The sequence below is a fragment of the Taudactylus pleione genome, unplaced genomic scaffold (genome assembly GCF_031769625.1).
Source record: "Taudactylus pleione unplaced genomic scaffold, aTauple2 ptg000114l, whole genome shotgun sequence".
Taxonomy (NCBI): domain Eukaryota; kingdom Metazoa; phylum Chordata; class Amphibia; order Anura; family Myobatrachidae; genus Taudactylus; species Taudactylus pleione.
The window spans coordinates 7,664,484-7,690,208 of NW_028284516.1; the positions used below are offsets into that span (position 1 = coordinate 7,664,484).

General features: G+C 44.5%; 1 protein-coding gene across 1 annotated transcript in view; it reads left to right on the forward strand.

The window, feature by feature from the left end:
* MMP16 (matrix metallopeptidase 16) overlaps positions 1 to 25,725 on the forward strand; it is a 239,160-nt gene that overhangs the window by 131,413 nt on the left and 82,022 nt on the right. Inside the window, exons 3-4 of the mRNA XM_088471395.1 lie at positions 2,671 to 2,790; positions 24,806 to 25,110. Of these exons, the coding sequence (XP_088327521.1) occupies positions 2,671 to 2,790; positions 24,806 to 25,110 (425 nt within the window). The remainder of the gene's footprint in view (positions 1 to 2,670; positions 2,791 to 24,805; positions 25,111 to 25,725) is intronic.

Consider the following 25,725-nt stretch of genomic DNA (forward strand, 5'->3'; position numbering starts at 1 on the left):
CAATTTACATAATTATACTAAGCTTACTCAGTAATTTAAATTTTAACAATTCCTAACAATTAATCTGCGTGTGATTAAAGTGTCATCTGTCTAAAATATTCTAATTTATTGTAATGAGCTATTGTAATGAAATGTAATAGTGCTTTGTTTTATTTTTTCCTTCTGCTTCCATCGTTTGATGTAGTAAAATCACAATGAGGTGAGGACTCCTCTATATTGTATCTTCATCATGCATGTCAGTAGCTTGGATTGTTGTCTTGTTACAATCGGACTACTTTTAAGATCATCCCACCAGACAGTAGAGCTCATTTAGTTGCACATTGCGCCTGGGTACAAAATTTGCAGGAAATCGGAACAACCAATCAGACACTAGCTTACATTCTTGAACTTGCACCAGACATGTGAAAGCTAATTGCTGATTTCCTTAAATTTAGTTGGAAGATATGCACAGTATTACTTCTGTATATGAGTATATTTTATATTTTATCCAAACGTCCGCAGAAATTCTACACCCATCTGTGAAACAGAAAGAACAATGGGCCTGATTCAGACCCGTTCGCGAGCGCTGAGCGCTAGCAAGCGGGTCGATGTTGCCCAAGTGCGCATGCGCACGACGGAGGAGGCTCCGTCGTGCGCATGCGCGAGTCCCGAATAACGACGGCCAAGCCGTCGTTATGGGTCTCGCACCAAAGGGGGCGTGCTGTCGATGGTGATTGACAGCACGGCCCCTTTGGTGGGCGTGCCGGGGGCGTGGCTGCCCTGACGGAGGCCTTCACATGGGAACGCCTACCGTCTGGGGCCGGCCCCACTGACATCTCTAGTGATGTCAGTGGGAGTGCTTTTGGCTCTGATAGAGCCAAAAGCACTCCAGGGCTTGCGACAGTGAGACATTACCGCAGGGTCTCATCGCAAGCCCGATGGTCTTGACCATCGCGACCATCATTTTGGCTGCTCGCTATAGCTGTGGGTGGTCACCCACAGCTATGCGAGCGGCCAGGAGGCCGCTCCAAAAAGGAGGAGGGACGGCCCTGATTCTGGCTCTGAATCAGGGCCAATGTTCCTTATTTACAGATGTGTTCTTGCTCATCTATCCCTAATATGCCATGCAGCACGATATGCCTGGCGTGAGTGAGCCTTCATGTCCTATTCAGCTCTGCTAGCGTTGGCCGTTTTTTTGTGCCGAAAATGCGTGAGCACACATCTGTATTGTCAAAATTAACTCCCCTGATCTTTGCTATACAATATAAATGTAAAATGATGCATTAATACACAAATAGTAAGTGATGAATTATAATGACATACTGTAACAGACAATTCTGAACATTCACGATTGGAAAATCTAGATAAAATAATCCAGATCCCTGCTCCACCTATGCCCATTTCCAGTGACATTGGTAGATCAGGGCAGATGCGCATCTTTTGACATCATGAAAAATCAAAACTATTGTAGATACTGTAATATGCAAGCAACATTAATATATAAAGTCTATGTATTATATGCCATATAGGATTATTTAACTTTTTGTAAATTCTAATATCATCAAACTTATTAGACTTTGCAGTATGGATAGTTTTTTCACTAGGTTTTGTCTTTATGAAATGTTTTATTTACAAGCAAGATTCCACCCTATATCTCAGTCTACTTTTTTGTTCTACTCTGTCTCAAATTTTACTTAATAGTCAAAGGTATTAAATATACAAAAAAAATAAAAAAAATCAGGACAATGGGCCTGTTTCATTGTTGATCACGATTCTGCTTATACGCACGTACCGCAGTTGCTAATATCCAGGGCCGGCTCTAGGGGTGTTCAACCAGTGCGGTCGAACAGGGGCGCCACCCATAGAGGGCGCACCGCTCACCAACATCCCGATTTCGAAGTGCCCACGGTTGGTCAAATCGGGAGGTTGGGGACCCCCACCGCCGTAGCTGTGCGGCGGTACCGGAGTTTGAATGGATGCTGCACACATGTGCGCAGCATCCATTCAGTAACGGGAGAGGGCTGGGGGAAGCCCAGCTAGTGAGGCTCCCCCCAGCCTGACATTATTTGGAGGCGTGCCATGCGGGCACGCCTCAAAATAAAGTCATGTAGGGGGCGTGGCCTATGGTAATTAGATCACGCCCCCATTTTCAGTCGCACGCGGGTTCGCCACGAGCGCGATGTTTGAGCGCACTGTAAAGAGCCGACACAGGGTGCTCCAACCCCTGGAGCCGGCCCTGCAAATATCATCAGACCCATATGCACACTTGCACAAGCCCTGACCTTACGTTATCACTGCTTTGGCTGCTTATAGACCCTGCAACGGCATTGAAATGCATTGGCACACCTGTGTTCGCCCAACCACTTCCTGTCAATCACTCTGCTCTGGGTCTGCGTAGCCTCTGCAATCGCAATTCCGAACGCAATTGCTAGTTCGCGCACTGCTATGCATACGCATGCGCAAGACGCAAAAAATCATACCGATTGCGTGCGTATTTGCATCTGTGTTCCTGGCTGAATCAGGCCCAATGTACAATGTTAAGCCACAGTCTACTTGTATTATTTAAGGTCTCACCCTAAAAATGATTTTTAAGAACAATTTTGCCCCCTAAATGTCCCTGACCACCTCCTATGAGGCCTACCTATGCCGCCCCATGATTGCACAGTTAACTGTTGTATTTATATTTTTCAGCTGGATGAAGAAGCCACGATGTGGTGTGCCTGACCAAGCCGGTAGATCCAGATTTAACATTCGCCGAAAACGTTACGCCTTAACAGGGCAGAGGTGGCATCACAAGCATATCACATATAGGTAAAAAGAATGTTTGGTTTTTTTTACAATATGTTATTTCTTCTTGAGTACAAAAGGCTTTAATTGAACAATGAAATGTACGTTCTACTCTATATTTTATGCTGCACTTCACGTTTTTTATGTTGAAGCAAAAGTGATTCAATCCAGATTACTGAGCTGCAAACTGACTTGTTTGTTTGTGCTCAAATAGAAAACTAAATAAAAAATGTGAACATAGACACATGCGCTCAAGCAGCCAAGAGATCCTCAAAGGTGTCGAAGTGTCACCTCACACTCCCCAACTTATGAACACAGAAAAAATATCACCAAAAAAATCCGGCGGCGCTAAATATTAAACAGATGACAATGGTCTCTTCTTTCTCTGGATATTTTTCAACCTTCTCCTTTTACCCAAGTCTCTCCATAAAGAAAAAAGAAACAGAAAACAATAGTGTAATATTGTCTGATGATTTTAAATAAAAACTTGGATTAAGGATCTCCTACCAGAGAGAGTGGTCTACATTCAAGTAGTCATTCGGGCATATAAGGTTTGGGCAGCTTATGTCATATCCTGTCCCGTTTATGCAACTTTTTATCCTTTTCACCGTCACTCAAAAGGTCATCCATCCAGAAAATATGTAAATAAATATAATAATCGATAGTATAATACCGTTTTATTTACATAAGACAACACTAAAAAACATATAAAATGAAGAGGTGGACACTCACCAGATAGTGTTGGCTACCAGATGGAGTAGTAGACAAAGAACGTAAGTATTATCAAGCACCAGGCGTCCCTAGGCAACAAAACTGGTCCCACCTTTGGATAGAGTCCTAAGGTCACCTTCACCTCCATCCTCCTTTTCTGCCAATGCGTTTCGATATATATGAATGTATATCTTCCTCAAGGCATGTTAGGAGGTGAACTGCATACTGTTTATTTATACCCCTATCAATCAAGTACAAATCATCCCTAATACCAGACATAGATAAACTAATCTTTCCTATCTCTATACAAAAAACAAATGTCCAGTCCCTTTGTGCCGTTTCATTGTTTATCGTTCACCACGTCTTCCCGCTTTCTTCCTCCTTTCCGTCAGACATACGCACGTGACTTGGAAGGAGGTTCCTCCTTCCGAGTGTCCAATCATCAGATGGTCACGTGCTACTTCCGTCGGAAGTGGCGTATGTGTCTCACAAGGTTTTTCCGAGCGTGTCATGGTCCGTACCGGAAGTAGGTAAACACGTGTGTCCGGCGGAATGGAGAGGTCCGACCTTTAAACAGTCCCTCCGTGTATCATCTTAGTGAATACGCCTAGCACATCCACTCTCAGATAACTTCCCAGCACTAGTGTCATATTCTTTTTTTCTGAAAGCGGGGATATTCCATTTCACCATTTAAAAGATCTTTCATGACAAACGGCAGCCATTTTGTTGTAGACTGCACTGTGTAGTAGCACTAGCAAATGGATATAAAAATACAAATCAATATTCATAATAGAAATACAATTAAAAACTCATAACAAATCAACAATAAATAATGTATAAGGTGAAAGAGAGATAAAACCATAAAAGATCATCATAAAAAAGAATATAAAATCATAAAAACCACTTCACCTCAAAATCTTTATTGAGGCCCGACAGTATAAGTGTCTTAAAACTATATATAAAATGTATTTCTTTTCTGGCCAGTGTTTTAAATGGTGAAATTGAATATCCCCATGCTATGGGCAACATCTCCACTTAACCCATTAACCTTATATCGGATGAGGTGTGTCAGATGAGGTGTGTCATGTGTGCAAACCACTTACCCTAAACTAAAAGTAAATAAAGACACTGAGACTTAGATTTGGCAGAAACTGATGGCTATTTAGTAAAGCAATAATTATTTATTTAATTATTATTATTTATTTAATTTAAGGAGAGGCTTTGGCCCACACTTCTACCCCTTTATATAAACATCCCTATAAAACACGCCCCCGCCCAGCTATAGGCTACCTAACCAAGTGATCTGCATACAGTACATGCCATCTCCCATCCTAGAGGTTTAAACCACCTCTTCTCTTATACTAATCATTAAGTTTCTCTACAAATAACCTCCACACAGCAAGTGCCCTGGTCTGGGTTCAGTATTTTTTGGTTCACATTCTCATACAAAGTTTGTTGCTCATATTCAACATGTGCATTAGAGGTTTGTGTACGTGGTTCGTTATTTGTGTTAAATTTGCGTGTAAAAAAAATGAACCGTTAGAAACACTATTTAAAGTGTATGTTTCATTTATATTAGAAAAGTATTTCAGCAGTTTCCTAACTGTGTTCATAGTTCACAGGTCATGGTTTCCAGGCAGGTTCGAAGTATTAAAGTGCGCAATGACACTTAATTTGGCTTGAATGTGCGCCAACTGGTTTCCTCCATGTGCAAGCCGCCTTGACTCTGTTAAACTCAAACTGGAACATGGTTGAACCACATTTTTTAATACGGTCAAATCTGTTCAACTTTAAAAAAAAATAAATTTAAAATTCAATACATTTCAGCATATTTCAAAATTTTAGAACCAAGCATAGCTCCCAGCATAGGGTAACAGTGATCAAGAGTATCCCAGGGCAGCAGTCACAGGGATGGGCAGACAGAAATTGGCAGGACAAAGTGGATAATAATATATGTAAAATATGATTATGATATAACGTCGATAACAGAAGACATACTAGTTTTAGTGTTCAAAAGTCTTTGCTATGAACAAGCTTCTATCTCCTGTCTCTTTACTACATCAACCCCGCAGCTTAATGTCAGCAAATTGGCTAATAAATATGCTGTGATGATAAAACTTTAAGCAGAATGGCTGAAAGACTGTCTGTTCTTATATAAATCTTTATACAGTGAACTCTAAACTGTGTAATAATCATGTGTATGGATGTAGAGATAATTTTTTTCATCTGAATTTAATGATTTGAAACCTCAATAACAGAATTCAAACTGTTACTTAAATATTTTTTAAGCAACAGTTCCGATCCATTTGTCAATTTCTATTGAAATATGCCCGAAGCCCCAATAAAAATGTTTGTAAATTTGTCCGTTTTTGAAGGAATGATTATATCTCGGTGGTGAAGACTCCGGGGTGTGTGGTGGGACGACAAGTCAACCAATCAGCTTCTACCATTCATTTCATAGACAGTACTTGATAAATACTATCTAGAAGTTGATCAGCTGCTATAAGTTCCAGTTCATATGATGATACCCTAATACTCTAACTGTGCCCAAGATCTAATTACTGATTGGCTAGTGACTGTACATTGCTATGGGGACATTCTTATAATGCTGGAATAATTGTATTTTTCTGCTGCATAAATAATCTTTTGAAACAGCAACATTTGGACAAGTACAAATTATGTAAATGTAACTGTAATGGAGCATACACACGGTCAGATCTGTCAGATGAACGATTTGAACGATATTTACCAAAGATTAGAACGATTGAACGATTTTTGACTGCATTAAAATGAATGGAAATCATCCAAGTCTGACTGCAAACACATCAGATGTCAGATATCGTTATCTGACCATCGGGAATGCGCATCTTTCAGATCGTTCATCTGACAGATCTTTTAAATCTTTTAAACAACGATTTTTTAAATCGTTATCGTTCAGATCTGAAGGAAAAATCTGACCATGTGTATGCACCTTAACAGTCCCTACTTATCTCTACAGGCTTAAAGGAAATATATTTTTTTTTGGGGGGGAGGGGGGAATAATCTGTATAACAGGTTGTCAAAAGGAAATTACAAATTCCATTATTGTCTCAATGGAAAGTCTCAAAACATATTGGGTGTGAATTACTATTTTGGTGTTTGCCTTCAAGGCCAAAACGGGTGCTTTTACTGTAATGAGATTTTTATAGCTTGGATGTGGATTTTAAGACAGTGCCTTTAAAAAAAATTGATTGACGCTTTTAAGGTAATTGCATTGAATAAAAGTTAGGCATTTCAAGGGAAGTGTTACTGTACTGGCAATTTATATTGCTGTTCTTAAATGATCAGATTGTGGTTCGGAAGCTTGATTACTTGATCTTTGTGGAAAATCCGGGACGGGGTGAATATTTAGGAGAAAAATACCCAAATTGTACTTGTAAATGACCTACCGTATTAAAGATAATTGGTAATGGCTTAATGGACAATTTTGTAGAAAGGTGACCATGATGAGTCAGCAACTCTAAAGACTTTCAGGATAATTAGGGATCCGCCCTATTATCTGTCTTAAAGCCTTGCCCAAAAGATCTAGTTGGTTGCAGCTTATAAAGGCTGAGTGAGTATGTTAATGAACACATAGAAATGTTAGATAGTGATGGTAGACTAACAGGAATAATCCCATGTCTAGACGTTCTTCCAAAATAAAAGGGGCCATCGACTATTTCTACCAAACCTTTAGCCTCTGTTTATTGACCACAAGACCTCTCAGAACTTGCTATTCTACAGCTGCGGCCATTGCTGTTCATTGTGACACAGCTAAATAAACTTTTACTTTTATTAAAGCGCTTACTTTCGGGTTGGGTATGATATGCCCCCCCCGGTGGTGCCTAACTTTAAACCCCCTTCCCGCACCCTAAACCTAACCCTCCCCGGGGCGGGTGCCGAACCCTAACCTCCCCCCGATGGTGCCTAACCCTAACCTCCCCCCTCACCGTAGCCTATACTTACCCGTCTTCTTACCTTCAGGATGGTGGGTGTCGGGTTGCCAACATTGGTATCCTGATCCCCTTCATGATATCGTCGGCGGCATTATTCCAGGCGGATCCCATCCAGTGGGATATTCAACGTATCCCCTTCCCCTTTCATCTCTTCATATTTCTATGTCATTTTCAGATATTTTGTGTTAAGGCTCTCAATTTGTGGGTTGGCCCAATACTAATGATCCTGCTTTGCCAAAAGAGACTCCAGAAAATCTGCATTTTCTCTTGGATTCCCAGGAGTGTAAACCAACCTCCAGGATCCCCTCCAAGGATCTCCTGGTGGCAAGTATGAGCCAGTGACATCACTGACTTGTCAGCTAGTATCAGCTAGTGACATCACTGAGTTGTCAGCAAGTAACAACTAGTGACTTTGTCTTGAGAATTCTATAATTGTGAATTGTGAAGAGTAGATAAAATCAGTTTTAAATTGTACTGTTTATATTCTGTATGCCTGTGACCCTCCTGAAAATATGTAGCATGTTTTCCAAGGAGATTCTATATAAACAAATAACCTTCACTCCTAAAAAATATATATATATATATATATATATATATCTATCTATCTATATATATATATATATATATATATATATATATATATGACGCATTTCTCCGGAAGGATTCAAGGTGCTTTACAGAAATCATAAACATAAAAAACAGGGGTAGATTTGCAGAAAATGCTAAGTAATAACACATTATACAGAGGTTTAGATTTGCAAGAAACACCGAAAACAGTGAACATACAGGATTGAAGCAGCCATTTTGGATCAAAGATTATTTATCCTACCCACGAAAGTACAAGGTGAGGCAGCCATCTTGGGTGCACTACATAGGTTACACTGGGCAGAATAGGCAATGTATGGAAGAGATGACACGTAATGGATAAGCTACAGAGTACTAAAGTATGATACAGTAATTTAAAAAAAAATTACCAGATCCATGCATTGTTTATTCTACCCACGAGTGTAACAGGTGAGGCAGCCATCTTGGGCGCTCTATGTAGGTTACTATGTTTGAGATATGCAATAAATAGAAGTAAGAAATATACGGGTACATAAAAATGTCTAACATGTCACGCACAGCATGAACATGTGTTACAGCTGATGCAGTGATTACAATTGTATCTGCAACATCATCCCACAGAGGAATAAGCACATTTAGTAAATCTAGTAATAACGCTTGCTGTGTGTGGCATTTTACTAAACAGAAGACTAAATTCTTTGACTTGCAATTTACCACACTGATTCATATCTACATATTTATGATATTGGATCATTTCATTTAAAAAAAAAAGTTGCCAAACTTTGTAGATCAGCATCTGTAATAATATTTAAAATCCACCACTAGGGCTTGTTCACACCTATCAGCATTTATTGCACTTTTCACATGTTAATAAAAGCATGAGAATAAAGAAGAGTCAATTTGCCATTGCTATGATGGCGTTCTCATGTGTTAACCAGTGCGGCAAGTACAATGAAATGTATTGGAAAAAGTGCAACACATCAAAAGATCATAGAGGACATGTTACCAAATCCATCACTAAAATCTATCTAAAGTGCACGTTAGTTTACACATGTGTTTATTTTCTCAGTGCATATGTGTAAATAAGACCTAGCATCTGTATGCACTGTCAAAGGCCTGGCTGTCGTATACAACACTTTGACTCGATGTCTACACAAATTGTTAACATAAATGACTATTGTATACAGGGTGGCATCTTTGTATAATTTCCAAAAACTATGGACCTCATTCAGACCCGGTCGCAAGCGCTGAGCGCTCGCACCCGGGTCGACGTTTAGGCCCTGCGCACGCACGCTCCGGAGCTCACTACAAAAGGGCCGGCTGTCGATGTTGATCGACAGCTCGGCCCGTTTTCTAGGCGTGGCGGGGGGTTGGTTTCACAAACGGAGGCGATCCTTAAGGAACGCCTGCCTTTTGTGGGCGGCTGCACTGACATCAGCAGTGATGTCAGTGGGGAGCTTCCTGCTCGATCAGAGCAGGAAGCTCCCTGGGGCTTGCGGTTGCCGAGACCCAACCTTAGGGTCTCGTCGCAAGCCCCGTTGGTCGCGATGGTCTATGTGTCATATTAAGTACATCCAGGTGGCATACAGTCAGCAGACATAAATGGTGGATTTATTGTTTCTGTGTACAAACATTTGTATTTTATGGTGCTGTCCATTTGGTGTTCTTGATACTCACTGATTGCTGTATCCTTTCAAAGTTCTCCAAAGTGTCTCTGTCGAAAAGTTGATTAATGGCAAGATTACTTGCTATAGTCCTGTAGATAGACATTAAAGTGGTAAAAGTGACTTCAGGAACCTTCAATTGGATTATTGATGGGACGGCTACTGGGGAATATCTCCCTTCCTCCACAATTACAATTTAAAACTGTTAGGTGCCTGTTAACAATATACAGTATAGACACCACTCAATCGGTGAACCTTCTGACCGATGCTGCTGAAGGGGGAGAAGAGAGCAATGACCCTGATTCCGATTTGTACGCAAACCCGATGGTTGTGGGTCTGCGCAGGCGCAGGACCTGTTCTGCACATGTGCAGAATGGGTCCTTCATGATCGCTTGCAGTCCCCCCTTAGCCACAGCGTGACTGATATGCTGCAGCGTTTGGGGAGCAGATAGTTGGTGGCGACCAAGACTATTCTACAAAACGAGGGCGAGTAGCTCCCATTTTGTAGGCGTGCTGAGCCCAGGGTCTGCGCCGGCGGAGGATTTCCGATGGCCAGGCTGAGTAAGCTTCAGCTTATGCAGAATGGCTGATGGCATCAACGGTCACAAGGGTAATCCAAAGCAGTCTCTACGGACGCTGCACTTGGATCACACAAGCATGCAAGCTTTGCATTTTACTGGTACCGTATTGTACAGTATAGCGGTTTCCCTGCAGATGTGCAATACCGTAGAAATCGGAATCAGGCCCAATATGTGGTGGGGGCCAGTAGGGTTTTACAAATGTAAGGGTTTCAGAGAGGAGGATCAACAAGTACGGCATACTGAGAAATGGGGGGCACCAGCCATTTTAGGATTTCAGTTATCTCTCAAAGGGGTCTATTTACTTAGCAGTGTTAGGAGACAGAGTGAAAAGTGATAAGAAAGTGATAAGGTGCCAGCCAATCAGCTCCCAACTGTCATCTCACAGGCTGTGTTTCAAAAATGACTGTTGGGAGCTGATTGGTATCACTTTTCACTCTGTCTCCTAATACTGCTTAGTAAATAGACCCCAAAATCTCTGTGCTCGCTCAGATTAAAATCCCTGGATTAACTATTGCATGGAATCTAATCTTTTCATTTACATGCCGCCTATATCAGTATCAAGTACCCAATATCATCTGATATATTATCAGTTTCATGAGTAATGTTAGTCTCTTTTTTCTAGTAATAAACATATTTGAGATATACAGCACTGGTCACTTATGAATGTGTTCAGTCACTTATGTAAACCACAACAATATATTATGAGCATTTAATATGAACGCCGGTAAGTGGCCTGATGCACTTGTTCGCAGTTTGGCAGAAGTTGCTCCCAAATTGTGTGACGCATCAAAATGCTTATATTTGCCCTTGTACGCTTCTTGCAGTGTACCTGCCCCCTGTGCATATGCTTGGTCTGATGCTCATCAACACCATAATCCCTATAAAAGGTATACATTTGCATGCAAACATATTTACGCTTCCGGACAATTGCGGCCTCTCGTAACTATGCCTACATGAGAACCTCCCGTTATAGTCCACTAGCTACGTCTCTGCAATCCCAAGTGGTGATATGACTGAACATAAAACTCTGCGTCGCACGTGCTTATGTACACTTGGTTCTGAAGGATGTGCAGTGTGAAAACACCTAAATTATGCTCCGCAAACAGGTGTGAGTTTAGCTCTGCATTTCCTAAATGTGTAGGAAATATAAGAAATGACTGAGTGGGGGTTCAGTCAATAGAAGCGTCATACTGTCAGTGCCTTCTAGTTTATGCACAGTCAGTACTGAGGTATCTACAATTCACAGACTCAGGCGGTGATTCTTTCTGTGGTTACAAATGAACAAACCACGTCTAGAAAGCAGACAAACTGCAAAGAGATTAATGAAATAACCCAAAGGGAAACTTCTGGGGAAAAAGAGAAGCAGACAATGAAATCTATATTTGACTAGAAGCGATTCATTTATTTCAATAAGCCATACTGTGAGCTGCAGAAAGACCTTATTTCAGCGAAGCTTTGATTGATGCCAGCTGGAATGAAAAGATTCAGGTGTAACAAATCATAGAGGATTGTAAGCTTTCTATTTTTATGAGACCCTGACAAATTATGTAGTATACCTTAATTAACTGATTAGGATGGCTTGTGTGTTTGGGAACCCGCATCTCTCTGAATGGATTTTGGAATGCAGTCTTTTGTTCTGTATCATCTGTGTGGCCTTTAATCTCTTGTTTGCGTTCCTTTCCGCTGGGAAAGCATTGCATGTACATTTTGTTACAGACTTACAGACCTCTTTATTAAAATTATTTCCTATAGTGACAATGGTATGCGGTCAGGAAGCCGGTGGTCGAAATGCTGACCGCCGGCTTCCCGACTGTCAAATCCCGGCATGTGGCTAATGATAGGCCTACCATTATCCACCTGCCGAAATCCTGACGCCCGGCATACCGAACGAAGGTAAGCCGGATGTCGGGGGAGGGTTAGGGTTAAGCACCCCCGGGGGGAGGTAAGAATCAGTCCCCCCTCCTCCCGGGACGGTTAGGTTTAGGGTGCGGGGAGGGGGAGGTTAGGGTTAGGCCCCCCTAAGGGAGGGTTAGGGTTAGGTGGGGGGAGGTTAGGGATATTATAGTTACTTACCTTCTCGGGATCTTCACACTTCTGCTTTCCGATGTCGGTATTACATCCGCCGGGCTCACGTCTGGCGCTATGTCATACCGATTCCAGTGACAATAACTGATACAATGGGCCTGATTCAGAGACACTAATGTGTCTTTTTCCGCAGTGTCTTTATGCTAATCCGCCGCTGTGTGCATTGAGACTTACCATCAGCTGCACATTGGTCGCACCATGGAACATTGCACCGGTCCTGTGGAGGAGAGGATTATAGGTCTAAACATGGATGCTGAAATCACTGCAACTGCGGCAAAAGTCGCAGTCGTTGGCCACGACATGCCCGCGCTGTTACCACCTAGAAACGCCCACTGAAATTGTCTCTCTCTTTATCTGAATTCGTTCTGATGCTTTCTGCTGTAACCATCTGGATGCATGCGCAGTGCGGCATAGATTTAGTGCGTACCGTTGAATCCGGCCCAATGTCTTATGACGCTGTAGTAAAAATTAAAACTGTCATCCATGTTTCTTTGGAAAAAAATTAATTGTTATTGCAATATGACTGATGCATTATTTTAAGGAAGTTCAGTAGATATTTATATCCCATAGATTAGAGCAGAGTTTTCCTAACCCCGTCTTTACAGTCCAGGTTTTAAGGATATACATGCTTGAGTCCATATGGTTAAATCAGGGGTGGCCAAACTCGGTCCTCGAGATCTACCAACAGTTCACGGTTTCCAGGTCTCCTCACAGAATCGCAAGTGAAATAATTAGTTCCCATCTGTGGATCTTTCAAAATGTGTCAGTGAGTAATGACTACACCTGTGCTCCTGCTGGGTGACCTGCAAAAACGTGAGCTGTTGGTAGATCTCGAGGACCGAGTTTGGCCACCCCTGGGTTAAATCAAATTGACTGAAATAATAATTAAGTCACCTGTGCTTAAACAAAGATATCTTTAAGATGTGGGCTGTAATGGCGGAGTTTGGGTACCTCTGGATTAGAGAGTTTAATTGGTGTATACAGCTCTAACCACAAGATGGGATTTCCAATTGCCTAGCAACCCCCTTCCCCTTACACAGGATTTACATATTACATTGTTGCACTCCCATTGCTAGTACAGTACCAGCGCTTCCATTGCTTCCTTTTTGGAGGGCAGTGTAGTTTGTAGGCTGTTACAGGTTAGGATGTATATATAATGTTTGTTATATATACTGTATAAAGACTATAAATATTTTAATTAAATGTAAAGTTGTAATCCTCCATATCAGAAACCAACACTTGCCTTTTAAATACCATTGGAGCTCACTGGTAAAGAAATCAAGGGGTTTAACCCCACCAAAAAAATATCTTTACAGGTACCTTAGGGTGAAACACTTAAGCCGGCCATACACGGTTCGATATGCACTAGTCGACGCGATGGGGGATCCGACACTGGTCGACGGTGCAATCGGTTGGTTGACTGCACGATATGCCGGCTCCCCACTCCCCCACCCGCATAGCGCTGCATGGGATCACACATCGCATCCCTAGATCGACTGAACCTGCAGTAAGATCTGGGGGTGCGGTGTACGACCCCACAGGTGTGCTCTCTGGACCTGATTCAGACCCGCTCGCTAGATGTGGCTGCTCGCTCCCAGCGTATGGTAATTCAGTGACGTCAAGGCAGCTGCTCGCACACAAGGCATAAGCACTCCCACTATGTCTTGGAGAGCGATCACTTTGTGTTTATAGATGCCCACCAGCCTGCCTTTAGCCGCCCACTAGCGTACGTCATCTCCAGGAAGTTATACAACCATCGGTACATCGGGAACCATCGGAACAGACCGCAGCGCTTGCGGTTGACTGTACCCTACCGCAAGCACTGCGAGCAGTTCAGTGGAAAAAATCAACCAAGTGACATGTACTATGACGCTGCCTACTAATTAGGCACGCCTCTGAAACGGCGTTGAAACACTGGCACGCCTGCGTCTGCAACTCCACTCCCCCGTTACTACTGCCCTGCCCCTGTAACCACCCACAAACGGCCTCTCCTGTCACTCATTCCACTGAGCTGTCATGGTAGGGTGAGCAAGCACATTCCGATAGCTTGTACTAGTTTGCATACGCGCACTGCGAACTACACGCATGCGTACATTAGCGAACATTATCTGCAACGAGCGGCCGCTTGCTTGCGTGCCGGTCTGAATCAGGTCCTCTGTCTGATATCATGCCCATACACGGTGCGATATAGCAGCCAAATCGTACCAATCCACCAGATCGGCTGATTTATCGCACCGTGTATGGGCCGCTATAGAGAGAGAAAAATTCTAAACAACACAATTTAACTATGCAAATTGGCAATACAAAAAGACACAAGCCATGATGGAAAAAACACTGGCACATAAGGATTCTATTTATCAAATTGGCCTGGAAAGACGAATTTTCTATCATCACATTTGCAGCAATAGAAAATATTTTTTAAACGATTTATAAAAAACCTTTGCCGTCGCAGCTAAGTGATGTGCAAATCCTTAGCGGGGAATCGGTATGTAATTATGCCAAATCTATGCCCGGCGGATGAAATACCGATACCGGAAGGCCAAAGCATGAAGACCCGACTGGGGCAGCTATGTGCCCTAACGCTCCCCTCTCCTCCTCCTAACCCTCCCTTAGTGGTGCCTAACCCTAAAACTCCTGGGGTGGTGTTTAACCCTAAGACCCTCCGGGGGTGCCTAAACCTAACCCCTCCTCCCCGCACCCTAAACCTAACCCTTCCAGGGTGGTGCCTAACCCTAACCTACCCCCGGTATTGCCTAACCCCCCTCCCCCTAGTCTAACCCTTCCTGGAGGGTGTCTAACCCTAAGTCCCCATGGGGGTGCCTAAACCTAACCCCCCCACCTCCCGCGGCTACATGCTACGATTCCCCGCCTACCTTCGTTCGGAATGCCGGCCGACGGGATTTTCGGCGTCTAGCTAAAGATAGGATTTAGACACCTACTGTACCAGGTTGGGCTTCCAGTATCGGGATTCCGTCAGCCGGCATTCCGGACACCGGTAATTGAACTGCATCCCCTTAGGGGCACTAGCTGGCCATGGTAAGCAGTTACTTACAGTATCGTTGGGCAGTCGGGGTCCATTCTATGCATGTGTGACCCAACATTACTGCATAACACATGCGCACTGCATTGACACTTGGGCTTTGTTCACTCCTTACTATAAGAGGGGTATTTGTTCATCTGCCAATAATGGGATTTTGGTACCTACCGGTAAATCCTTTTCTCTGATTCCACAGGAGACACTGGAGGTGCTTATGCTGGGGTATAGAGGCGTGGATAACTGGAGCCGGCACTTTAAATAATTTAGAAGTGTGAAGCTCCTCCCCCTCTATGCCCCATCAGCCCTTTAGAAAATGAAGACCGAGAGGAGATGGAGAACAAGCGGAGTAAGAAAAGGAGAGAAGAACACACAATAACTGTATCATACAACATACGGAATAAGCCGAACAGGCAGGCAAAGAGCGCAGAGGTGGGCGCCCAGTGTCCCCTGTGGAATCAGAGAAAAGGATTTACCGGTACGTACCAAAATCCCATTTTCTCTTTCATCCACTAGGGGACACTGGAGGTGCTTACACTGGGGACGTCCCAAAGTTTTCCCCCACGGGCGGGAGCGCTCTGAGGCACCTGCAGAACTAGGCGGCCAAACCGGGATGCCGAAGAAAAACATATCAAATTTGTAAAACTTGACAAACGTGTGAACTGAAGACCAAATGGCCGCACAGCACAATTGTGACGTGGAGGCTCCTCTACCGGCCGCCCATGACGCACCCACAGGACGAAGGAGGCAGACGATCGGCACTAACATAAGCCAGATGAATAGTCAGCTGAATCCCACGTGCCAAAGTCTGCTTATACGACGGACAACCCCTCCAAACAGCATCATAGAGGACAAAAAGCGACTCAAACTTAAGGAGGGACGCTGTCCTGGCAACATAGGTGCAGAGAGCCGTAACCACATCCAAGGCAGAAGAACCACCAGAGTCCTCCACCAACGACGGTACCAGGAAGGAAAGCGGCTACAGTCCGGAGTTCCGTCCTATCAGCATGAAACACAAGGTAAGGTGCTTATCAGACATAGCCCCCATTCTGAAACTCTACAAGTCGAAGCAAAAGCCAGAAGGAGGACCGTCTTTCAAGACAGGTACTTAAGATCAACATCCTCCAAAGGTTCAAACATGGGCGACTTAAGAAACAGAAGCACTAAGTTTAGATCCCAGGGAGCTATTGGAGGTACGAAAGGGTGCTGCGCGCACAAGACCCCTTAAAGAATGTCAGCATCTCAGGAAAGAAGGCCAATTTCCTTTGAAAGGAAAATGGAAAGGTCAGAGACTTGCACCTTTAAGGTTCCTAGACGAAGGTCAGAATCCAGACCTGTCTAAAGGAAAAGCAGAAACCGTGGATAAACGAAAAGTCCTAGACAGAAGACCCCGACTGGAACACCATGATATAAGCACGCCAGAAGCGATGATCATGCGCAGCCGAAACTGGCTTCCTGGCACGTATCATGGTGGGAATAACCGCGTCTGGGATGCCACTGCGTCTTAGGATATCGGTTTAAAGAGCCACCCCGTTAAACGCAGTTGCGCTAAGTTGGGGTGTATGAAAAAACCCCGCTGTAGAAGATCCGGGCGCATAGGAAAGGACCACGGATCTTCTGTCAATAGAGACCGAAGGTCCGAGAACCAAATTTTTCGAGGCCAGTTCTGAGCCACGAGAATTACAGAGGCTGTCTCTTGTTTATCCCTTTTTAGAAGACAAGGAAGACGCGGAATCGGAGAAAAAAGTAAACAAAGTCGTAGATCCACTGACTTGTAAGAGCGGCTACTGCTTCCGCCTGCGGATCTCGAGTTCTTGACACGTATACTGGGAACAATTCAGTCGTGACACCATGAGGTTCACCTGAGGACATCCCCATCGACGTATCAGCGCGCTGAACACGTCTGGATGAAGCTTCCATTCTGGATATCCTGTCGACTTAGGTAATCTGCTTCCCAGTTGTCCACACCCGGGATGAATACCGCCGACAGGATTACTTACTGGTTCTCGGCCCACCGGAGGATCTGAGTTACTTCTCGCATAGCCATGCGACTCCGAGTTCCTCGTTGGCCGTTGATGAAAACGACTGCCGTCGCGCTGTCAGACTGAACTCTTCCCGGATGAGCCCTTTAGAAACTCTGTTGCCTCTATCAGAGCATTGTTCGCTCTGAGTTCCAACGCATTTATGGCCCACTTCTGTTCTAGAGGGGACCCTTGAACCTGAAAGTGGTAATCGAGGACTACTGCTCTCCATCCTCGGAGGCTGGCATCCGTAGTTACGGTGATCCAGTTCCACACTCCGAATCTCCGGCCCGCTAAAAGATTGGTGAATTGCGTCCACCAGAGAAGGCCACTCTGGTAACTGGCTCAGACGGATCTGTCGCTGTAGAAGCAGATGAGACCCTGACCCCTGGAGTGAAACCAGCCGAACTGTAGTGCTTCGAAAGCAGCTACCATCTTTCCTAAGAGACGCAGACAAAGAAGCATTGACACCTTCTTTGGTCTGAGGACCAGCTGGACTAACCACCGGATATCCCTGGCCTTGTCTGTTGGAAGAAAATAAATAAATAAAAATCCTCTGTGACTGATCTGATAGAAGAGATACTGATGGAGCCTTGAGCAACAGATCGTCCAAATAATGGATTATGTTCCCTCCTGATGACCGAAGGAGAGCGATCATGACTGCTATGAGTTTGGTGAATATGCGGGGAGCCGAGGATAATCCGAACGGCAATGCCCGAAACTGGTAATGATCTTTCAATATGGCAAAATGCAGAAAAGCTTGGTGTGGTTCCCATGGGAACATGGCGATAAGCATCCTTGATATCCAGGGATAATAGGAACTCCCCTGGTTCCAAGCTCGCAACAACGGACTGCAGAAATTCCATTTTGAAACGATGCATCTTTAGATACAGGTTGAAGAACTTCAGGTTCAAGATGGGCATGACCGCACCCTCCGGTCTGGGCACTGCAAAACAGGCTTGAGTAAAACCCCATACCTCGCTGATGCTCCGGAACCGGAACTTTGCGTCCGCCTGCAACCACAGAGCTCTGCATCCTGAAATAGCAGATGCAGATATGCAATCACTAATCTGACTAATATCCTTTGAAGCTTCTCCCAAGTAAACTACAGACTCACGGATGTGTTCTACTAATAGACGTAATTCTGGTCTGGAATTACCCGAGTCCAAACCTGAAATCAGCTGGTCAGCCCAGCAAACCACAGCCTTGTTAACACCGGCGGTAACAAGGGTAGGACTAAGTTGAGCTCCCGTTGCAGTATATATATAGATCTTAGTGTTGTCTCCAACTTACGATCCGAAGTGTCCTTTAAAACAGTAGCTCCCGCCACCGGAAGTGCTGTTTTCTTAGTGAGACGGGAAACAGACGCAGCTACAGGGGGAGGTGTTTCCCACTTCTCCATCATGGATGATGGAAAAGGGAAGCTAGACGGAAAACTACGCCTAGATGCAGAACAGGTGCTTTACCCTCTGCACCATCTCTGGATACACATTAAATAGTCAGTGGATGTGGGATCTGAACCCAGGTCTTGAAATTTTGAATTGTTTCCAGGCCACTGATAATTTCTTGTAAAACTTCCTCCAATTCACCCTCTACGGTATCCTCTGTGGCGAGGAATTCTTCGTCCGACTTCTCTGACTGGAAAACAGTCATTAGAATACGCTTTTGAGACGGGCTTTGGTAGGAAGTGGAGTGTGTAGGCACCGCTGTACCCATCACCTGAACCAGGGTGTCTAGAGACTTGGTAAAGTCAGCTACCCAGGGAGGTTGAGACCTGCGCGCCTCAGCCAACTCCGATGTTAAATTTGACATAACTCCTACCATGTCAGTGGCCCATGGCGGAGCAGGATAGCTAGTAATTGCCATCTGTGAATCCGTTGTTATATAAGCATCACATAACGTGGACCCAGTGGCATGTGGCTTGGTCTGTTTGTTGTTACACTTGGAACAGACAAACAGCCTTTGAGAAGCCTTGGTTCTGTTGGACATGGTACACACAGTCACCCAGAGAAAACACAGCATAACACAGAAAAGACACAGACATATAAAAACAAGAAGGATGTGGGACACAGAGGAGGAGAAACCCCCCTCCCACAGATCAGATTCCCCTGCACCTACACCCCAGTTACTTACAGCCTTTTTATCATGGATGTAATCAGGGGGTGTACTTGTCCTGCAGCACAGGAATGGCAGCAGAGGAATCCAGCCTTCTGTGTCTCTTACACTGCAATCTCCTGTTAGAGATGCAGTATGAGCTGTTGTGTAATGAAGAACGGCAGCCCCGCTGTTATACAGCCGCTTGCCGTGTAGGGGAGAGAGACCCGCGCTGCCTTTAAGCTCCGCCCCCCTTCTTTATGCCCTAAAGGGCGAACAACCTCCTTACAATATGGCTTCTGAGGCCATTAACCTTCCCCCCCCCGTGCGCACAGCGGGCCGCTTACCGCCTCTCTGCCCCGCGTGTAACAGCGGGGAGAGGGAGAGCCAGGCGGGAGGAGGGAGAGCAGGCGCCTGGCTGCACTTGTAGAGCACTAAACAGTGGGGAGAGGATGAGCTCGCAGAGAGGAAGGAGAGCAGGTGGCCGCGCTTGTAGCGCACTTATCACCTGCCCCGCGCTACTGTTACAGCAGGGAGAGGGTGAGCCCGGCGGGAGGAAGGAGAGCAGGTGGCCGCGCTTGTAGCGCATTTATCACCTGCCCCGCGCTACTGTTAATGTCCTCCCCCTCATAATGAGCTGCCCCGCACCAGGGTGAGCCAGGTGCCGCGCTTACCAGCGGGAGGAGGGAGAGCAGTGGAGCCGCGTGTAGCGCTCTGCATTAGCTGCCCAGCATACTATGTAAAACCGCTGGGCAACGGTGGGGCTGGGAGCCGGGGGATGCGCAGGTGGTTACTCACTGCGTTGTCCCCGATAGAAGTCTCTCTGCAGCTTCAGCACTTCTCTCTTCCTTGTTGAGAATGTGCTGTGGCGGTAAGGAGCTGTCAGTGCTTTTCATATAAGCGCTGTGCACTCCTTCCTGCCTCCTATAAGGCAGGGCACCAGGTACCCGGACCCCACCTTTAAAGAGGTGGCAAAGGGTACCTAAAAGTGTCAAAAGATGTAAAAATAAAGAAACCTAAATAAATAAAATATATGTATTGCTGGAGCACAGCAGATTGTGACCAGCTCCATAGGCACATTTTCTAAACTGGGGGCTGATGGGGCATAGAGGGGGAGGAGCTTCACACTTCTAAATTATTTAAAGTGCCGGCTCCAGTTATCCACGCCTCTATACCCCAGCGTAAGCACCTCCAGTGTCCCCTAGTGGATGAAAGAGAAATCTAGTTTTGACCCCAATGCTATACTTGACAAACGCAGCCACCTCTGGTTGCCCATAATAAATAGTGAAAAGATGTTTTCTCCAGAGGTTTTTTGCACAGTTTAATAAATAGACTCCTTAGTCCTTGTAAAATATAGCAATATAGCGATGGAAAGAGATTGACAGACTTCAGAGCCGCACACTAGCCGCTTTGCAAATCCATCTATCTAAAATGCTAATGCAGCAGGACGTGCCTGTAGGAAACACACACCTCCTTGCTGCATCTGCGAGCCCAGCGCTGCAACCAACGTCACAGCCTGGGATCACCATTGCTTCTTTGGCCAGGCTGCATAAGCTGAAGTTTACCAAAGCCTGGTCACCGACGCAGACCCTGGCCTCATCCCTCCTGGAAACCGGGGAACGGTGGCCAGCTGCAATCATGTCAGTCACGCGAGCGAGGTCTCATGACCCATTCTGCACACGCCCAGATCCCAAAATATAGGGTTAGAGAACATCTCTGAATCAGGCCCCGACTCTGATGAGCCCCAATAAAGGCTTCTTTACTTTTAGAAGAACTTTTGTTCTAGTGCTATTCTTTGCTCTTTCTAGCTAATTTGTGTCATGCATCAGTGTGGTGGATATTATGGGCCTGATTCAGTAAGGATCACTATTGCGATCGCAGCTGCGTAATCGCACGCAGATCCCCTGCGAAAATATGCCAATGATTGCAATCACAATGCCATCGCAGCCTAACATAAGGATGCCCAACATCCCCTTACGCACATCTGTAATACTTAGCTAAATAGCTAAACCATCTGTATCATCGGTCCCTCTTGCAGAATTACAGGAGCCCTGACCTTACTTAGAGTTGCTAACTTCATTGCATGCAGTGAGAGCACAGGCTGCGGATGGCATCGCAATGGCTAATTTATGCGCGCCCATGCAACCACATGCACTGACAAACATGTGTTTCTCCGACCACCCCGTCACCACCCCAAGCGGTGCTTCCTGTCAATCACTGTGCGATGGGTCTGCGTAGTCACTGCGATTGCTGTCCAGATCGCAGTGGAGTCTTTGTGCACTGCGATGCATACGCATGTGCCGACTGCTTGCATATTCGCAATAGCGATCCTTACTGAATTAGGCCCTATATCAGTAATTGTAGATGGGATATCATGATTTAATTCTTCTAACTAAAATGTTCAACTGGCTTTCCGCACGTTCTTTTAGTCCCTATTCTCAGATTAACTCTCTGCTGTCTAACTTCGATTTTAGGGCCGGACACTAAGATGCGAACGCACGCTATGGCCGATAATCGCACGTTTCTGCATGCGTATGCGGCAATATGCACTTACACGAGTCACTCATTGCGCACGGGAATTGTGCGCTCGTAGTACACAGACTGGACGCTAATTTGAGTGACAGATAGCGCCGTTTGTGGGTGGTAACAGGGGAAGGTGCTTGTGAATGGGGGAGTGGATGTGCGAACGCAGGCGTGTCTGGGCATCTACACAGCATTTAAGGGGTGTGCATAGTTAGCAAAGAAGCGTCATTGTACACATCACTTGGTTGTATTTTAGACAGCACTGATAGCAGTGCTTGCGGTGGAGTAGGGTCTACCTCAAGCGCTGCATGCAGCTCCGATGGCTCTCGATGTTACCGATTAATCACACACTTCCTAGAGATGACGTGTGTTAAGAAAGAAAGGTGGGCGTCTTTATACCGACGTGCGTTTGCTCTACCGTCGCTCTCTAAGACATAGAGGGCATCCTTCCACCAGACAGTGCGATCGCGGCATTTGCATACCCGGCCCCTTTTAGCTGCGTGAGAGCGCAGCTTAGCGTCCGGGTCTGAATGAGCTCCTTAGATTATAAACTCAATTGGAGTATTTCCAATACTGTAATACTTAGGAATGCTTTCATTTACTTTTTCTCTATGTCCCTGAGTGGAAAAATACTCTGTTCGGCTCTCTCTTTGGGCTTTAGAATATCTTCCACAACTCGCCGACATAAAAAAAAAAGTGTTTGAAAGATTTAGGTAGAACATTACGCTGGGGATAGATCCTCATCACCCTCATTGGGACTGACAGACAAAGGATATGAGATATGCTGAGATCAATAAGCTGAATAAACCACAGATAGACAGACTATCCATTGATTCTGGTAGCCTGATGAGATTGATCATGCCGGCTAACTAGATATTTTTATTTTTGTGTGTGTGTAGAATAATAAAAACACCAGGACTGTCCACCTAGAAATTAAAGTATTACTATATTTTTTATTTAACCATTGGGTTTGAATAATGGAGTCGTTTTCTGGCAGTTGTGTGTGATTTACTATGACAAACTGCTAAAAATAAAAAATACTGACCTAAAGTACTATATGAATCTCAAACTCAAGGACACATGACAGTTTTGCCTTATGGAAAGGACAGGGGAGTATCAATGTACAGTTTGTCAACTATTTGTAGTAGAGATGAGTGGTTTGGTTTTGGATCGGATCTTCCTGCCATGTTCGGACCTCAGAACTAGGCAAAACGACATATTTCATGGACAAAGTCATTTTGCCTTGTTCTGACCTCCGAACTTGGCTGAAAGATCGAGCCAAAACAGAACCGCTCATCTCTACTTTTTTGGCTAGAGACACGTGGACCAGCCTAGAAAAGTGTTGGCATTGGAGGCAAGAACACCACTTGAACATACTAATTTTTTATACCCAGGAGAAAATATAAACTGTTTCTTTGATTGAGCCTTACTTAGGGTGTGCTGTATAAATCTTATTGCCCTTTTCTTCTGGAATTTCGAGTAGATTACGCCACCCTCCTGGATCCTGCCTGTCAGTCTAGTAAAGAGGACAAGATGGGTTATTGATGACATAATAAGTGTCATCAGGTCCCACCGGTGTGTGGGACCTGATGATGGTGATGGTGTGATTTGAGACATTGCGCCCGCATGTTGCCCTTTTGTACACAAAATAGTGCCTTAATGAAGTGTCTGGCCAGTGTTATTGACAATACTTTAAATACAGAAGGAAATACAACGTTAAAGGTCTACTTAATTTAATTAAATAAAAACATCTGTTGTCTTCCCCCTTTACCTGCACTGATAATAGTAATAGCATTTGTGGGAGGGGTGGGAGGGGTCAAGATGCACTCAGCCAATCAGAAGCGGCAGCCGAGTGTCGTCATCATGAGTGTATATTTTGTACCAGGGGTTACCACTTGCAAGAAATAAGCTTCCTGTATATGTATATTTCTTGTGGTCTACATGGGACACATTATATACGCCCCTTACTGTACTTGGCTGATTGCTCGCCCACTCCATTGTGTGTTCTGCCTCCCGAGGAGGCATATGCACAGAATGCATCTAGAATCTACACACTGTTGGCACAGAAGCAGAAGCTTGTATAACATGTATTACTGTAGTGTATGCAACATTTCCAGTAGTATGCTGCAATGGAAAAACCCAATGTATTTACTATGCCAGTATACAATATAGTATATAGGTACAAGTTTGTGCAGGAAATTGTAATCTAGGTTCAGGAAAATTGGCCCATTTAAATTCATTAGTTATTGAGTGGTTGAAAAATTCCATGAGAGTTTAAAAATAGTGAATGTAAAATAGAGCTTTTACTATATAAATATGAGATAAGGCTCTCCAGACTTTCTTGGGGGGATGTATCAAACCTTTCACAGAGATAAAGTGGAGAAGTTGCCCATAGCAACCAATCAGCTTCTAACTGTCATTTCATAGACTGTGCTCTTTATCTCTCTCCAAAGCTTGATACATCTCACCTTCTGTGTGAAATGCTATTGAGAAGAACTGTAGCGAAACACATGGTTTATTCCTCATCTTTTTATATATTGTACTTTATAAATCATAGTTAGAATCTAATTGGTTTCTATGGCAACACCACTTGTTCTCTTTAGAAGTTTTGATACATCTCCATCTCAATAAAATAGCGTCAATCTACATTATGCGATTGCCTACAATTATAAATATCTTCAAGGTATGACATCCTGTACCCAGGTCTGTAATTACTATAAAATTATTTTATCACAGTTCCATGGTTTAACTATAATGCAACAATGTGGTCATGTGTTTTGTTTCCTAGTATAAAGAACGTCACTCCAAAAGTGGGAGAAACGGAAACACGTAAAGCCATTCGCCGTGCCTTTGATGTTTGGCAGAATGTAACGCCATTGACATTCGAAGAAGTCCCCTACAATGAATTAGAAAATGGCAAACGGGAAGTGGACATTACCATTATCTTTGCATCTGGTTTCCATGGAGATAGCTCACCGTTTGATGGTGAGGGTGGTTTTCTGGCACATGCCTATTTCCCAGGACCTGGAATTGGAGGAGATACACATTTTGATTCTGATGAACCATGGACCTTAGGAAATCCCAACCATGATGGTAAGTTCTACCTGTTGCCCATAATTTCAGGTGGTTAAAATGTTAAAAGTTTAACAGCTTCACAATCTATAGAATTAAACTCAACCAAAAGGTCCTTATGTATGTCCAGGAGAGGATAATTCAACTGAGAAAATACCCTGTGGGGGTCACCAGGAATTTGTGGTCACATCTCTTGTACCCCAAGGCACTATACAATCTGAGATTGTTTTAATCTTGTCTTCAAATTTAACGAGGATCAAGGCGTTGTTTATTTTTCAACTTCTCCTTGCTACAATGCATACTTGCTGACTTTCTGGTTGCCCCCTCCGAGTTGGGCAACCACGCCTGGGCGTCGTGGCGCAGCATAGTTGTTGGTATGGAGAGCGTGCAAAAGGATGATCGCAGTTTTTTTGGTGGGGCCCTGACCCCCACTATACAATGCCAAGATTACCGGCATTGTAAAGCTGTGGGGGCGGGGCTATGATGATGTGATTTAGCGTGAATCTCATCATTGTCCACTCGGACCGCTTACATGGGAAGTGGACAGCGCCGGCCGACACGGATCAGCTTCTGGGAGACTTGAATGCTCTTCCGGCGGCCTGGAGCAGTACCCGAGATTCGGGAGCCTCCCGACCA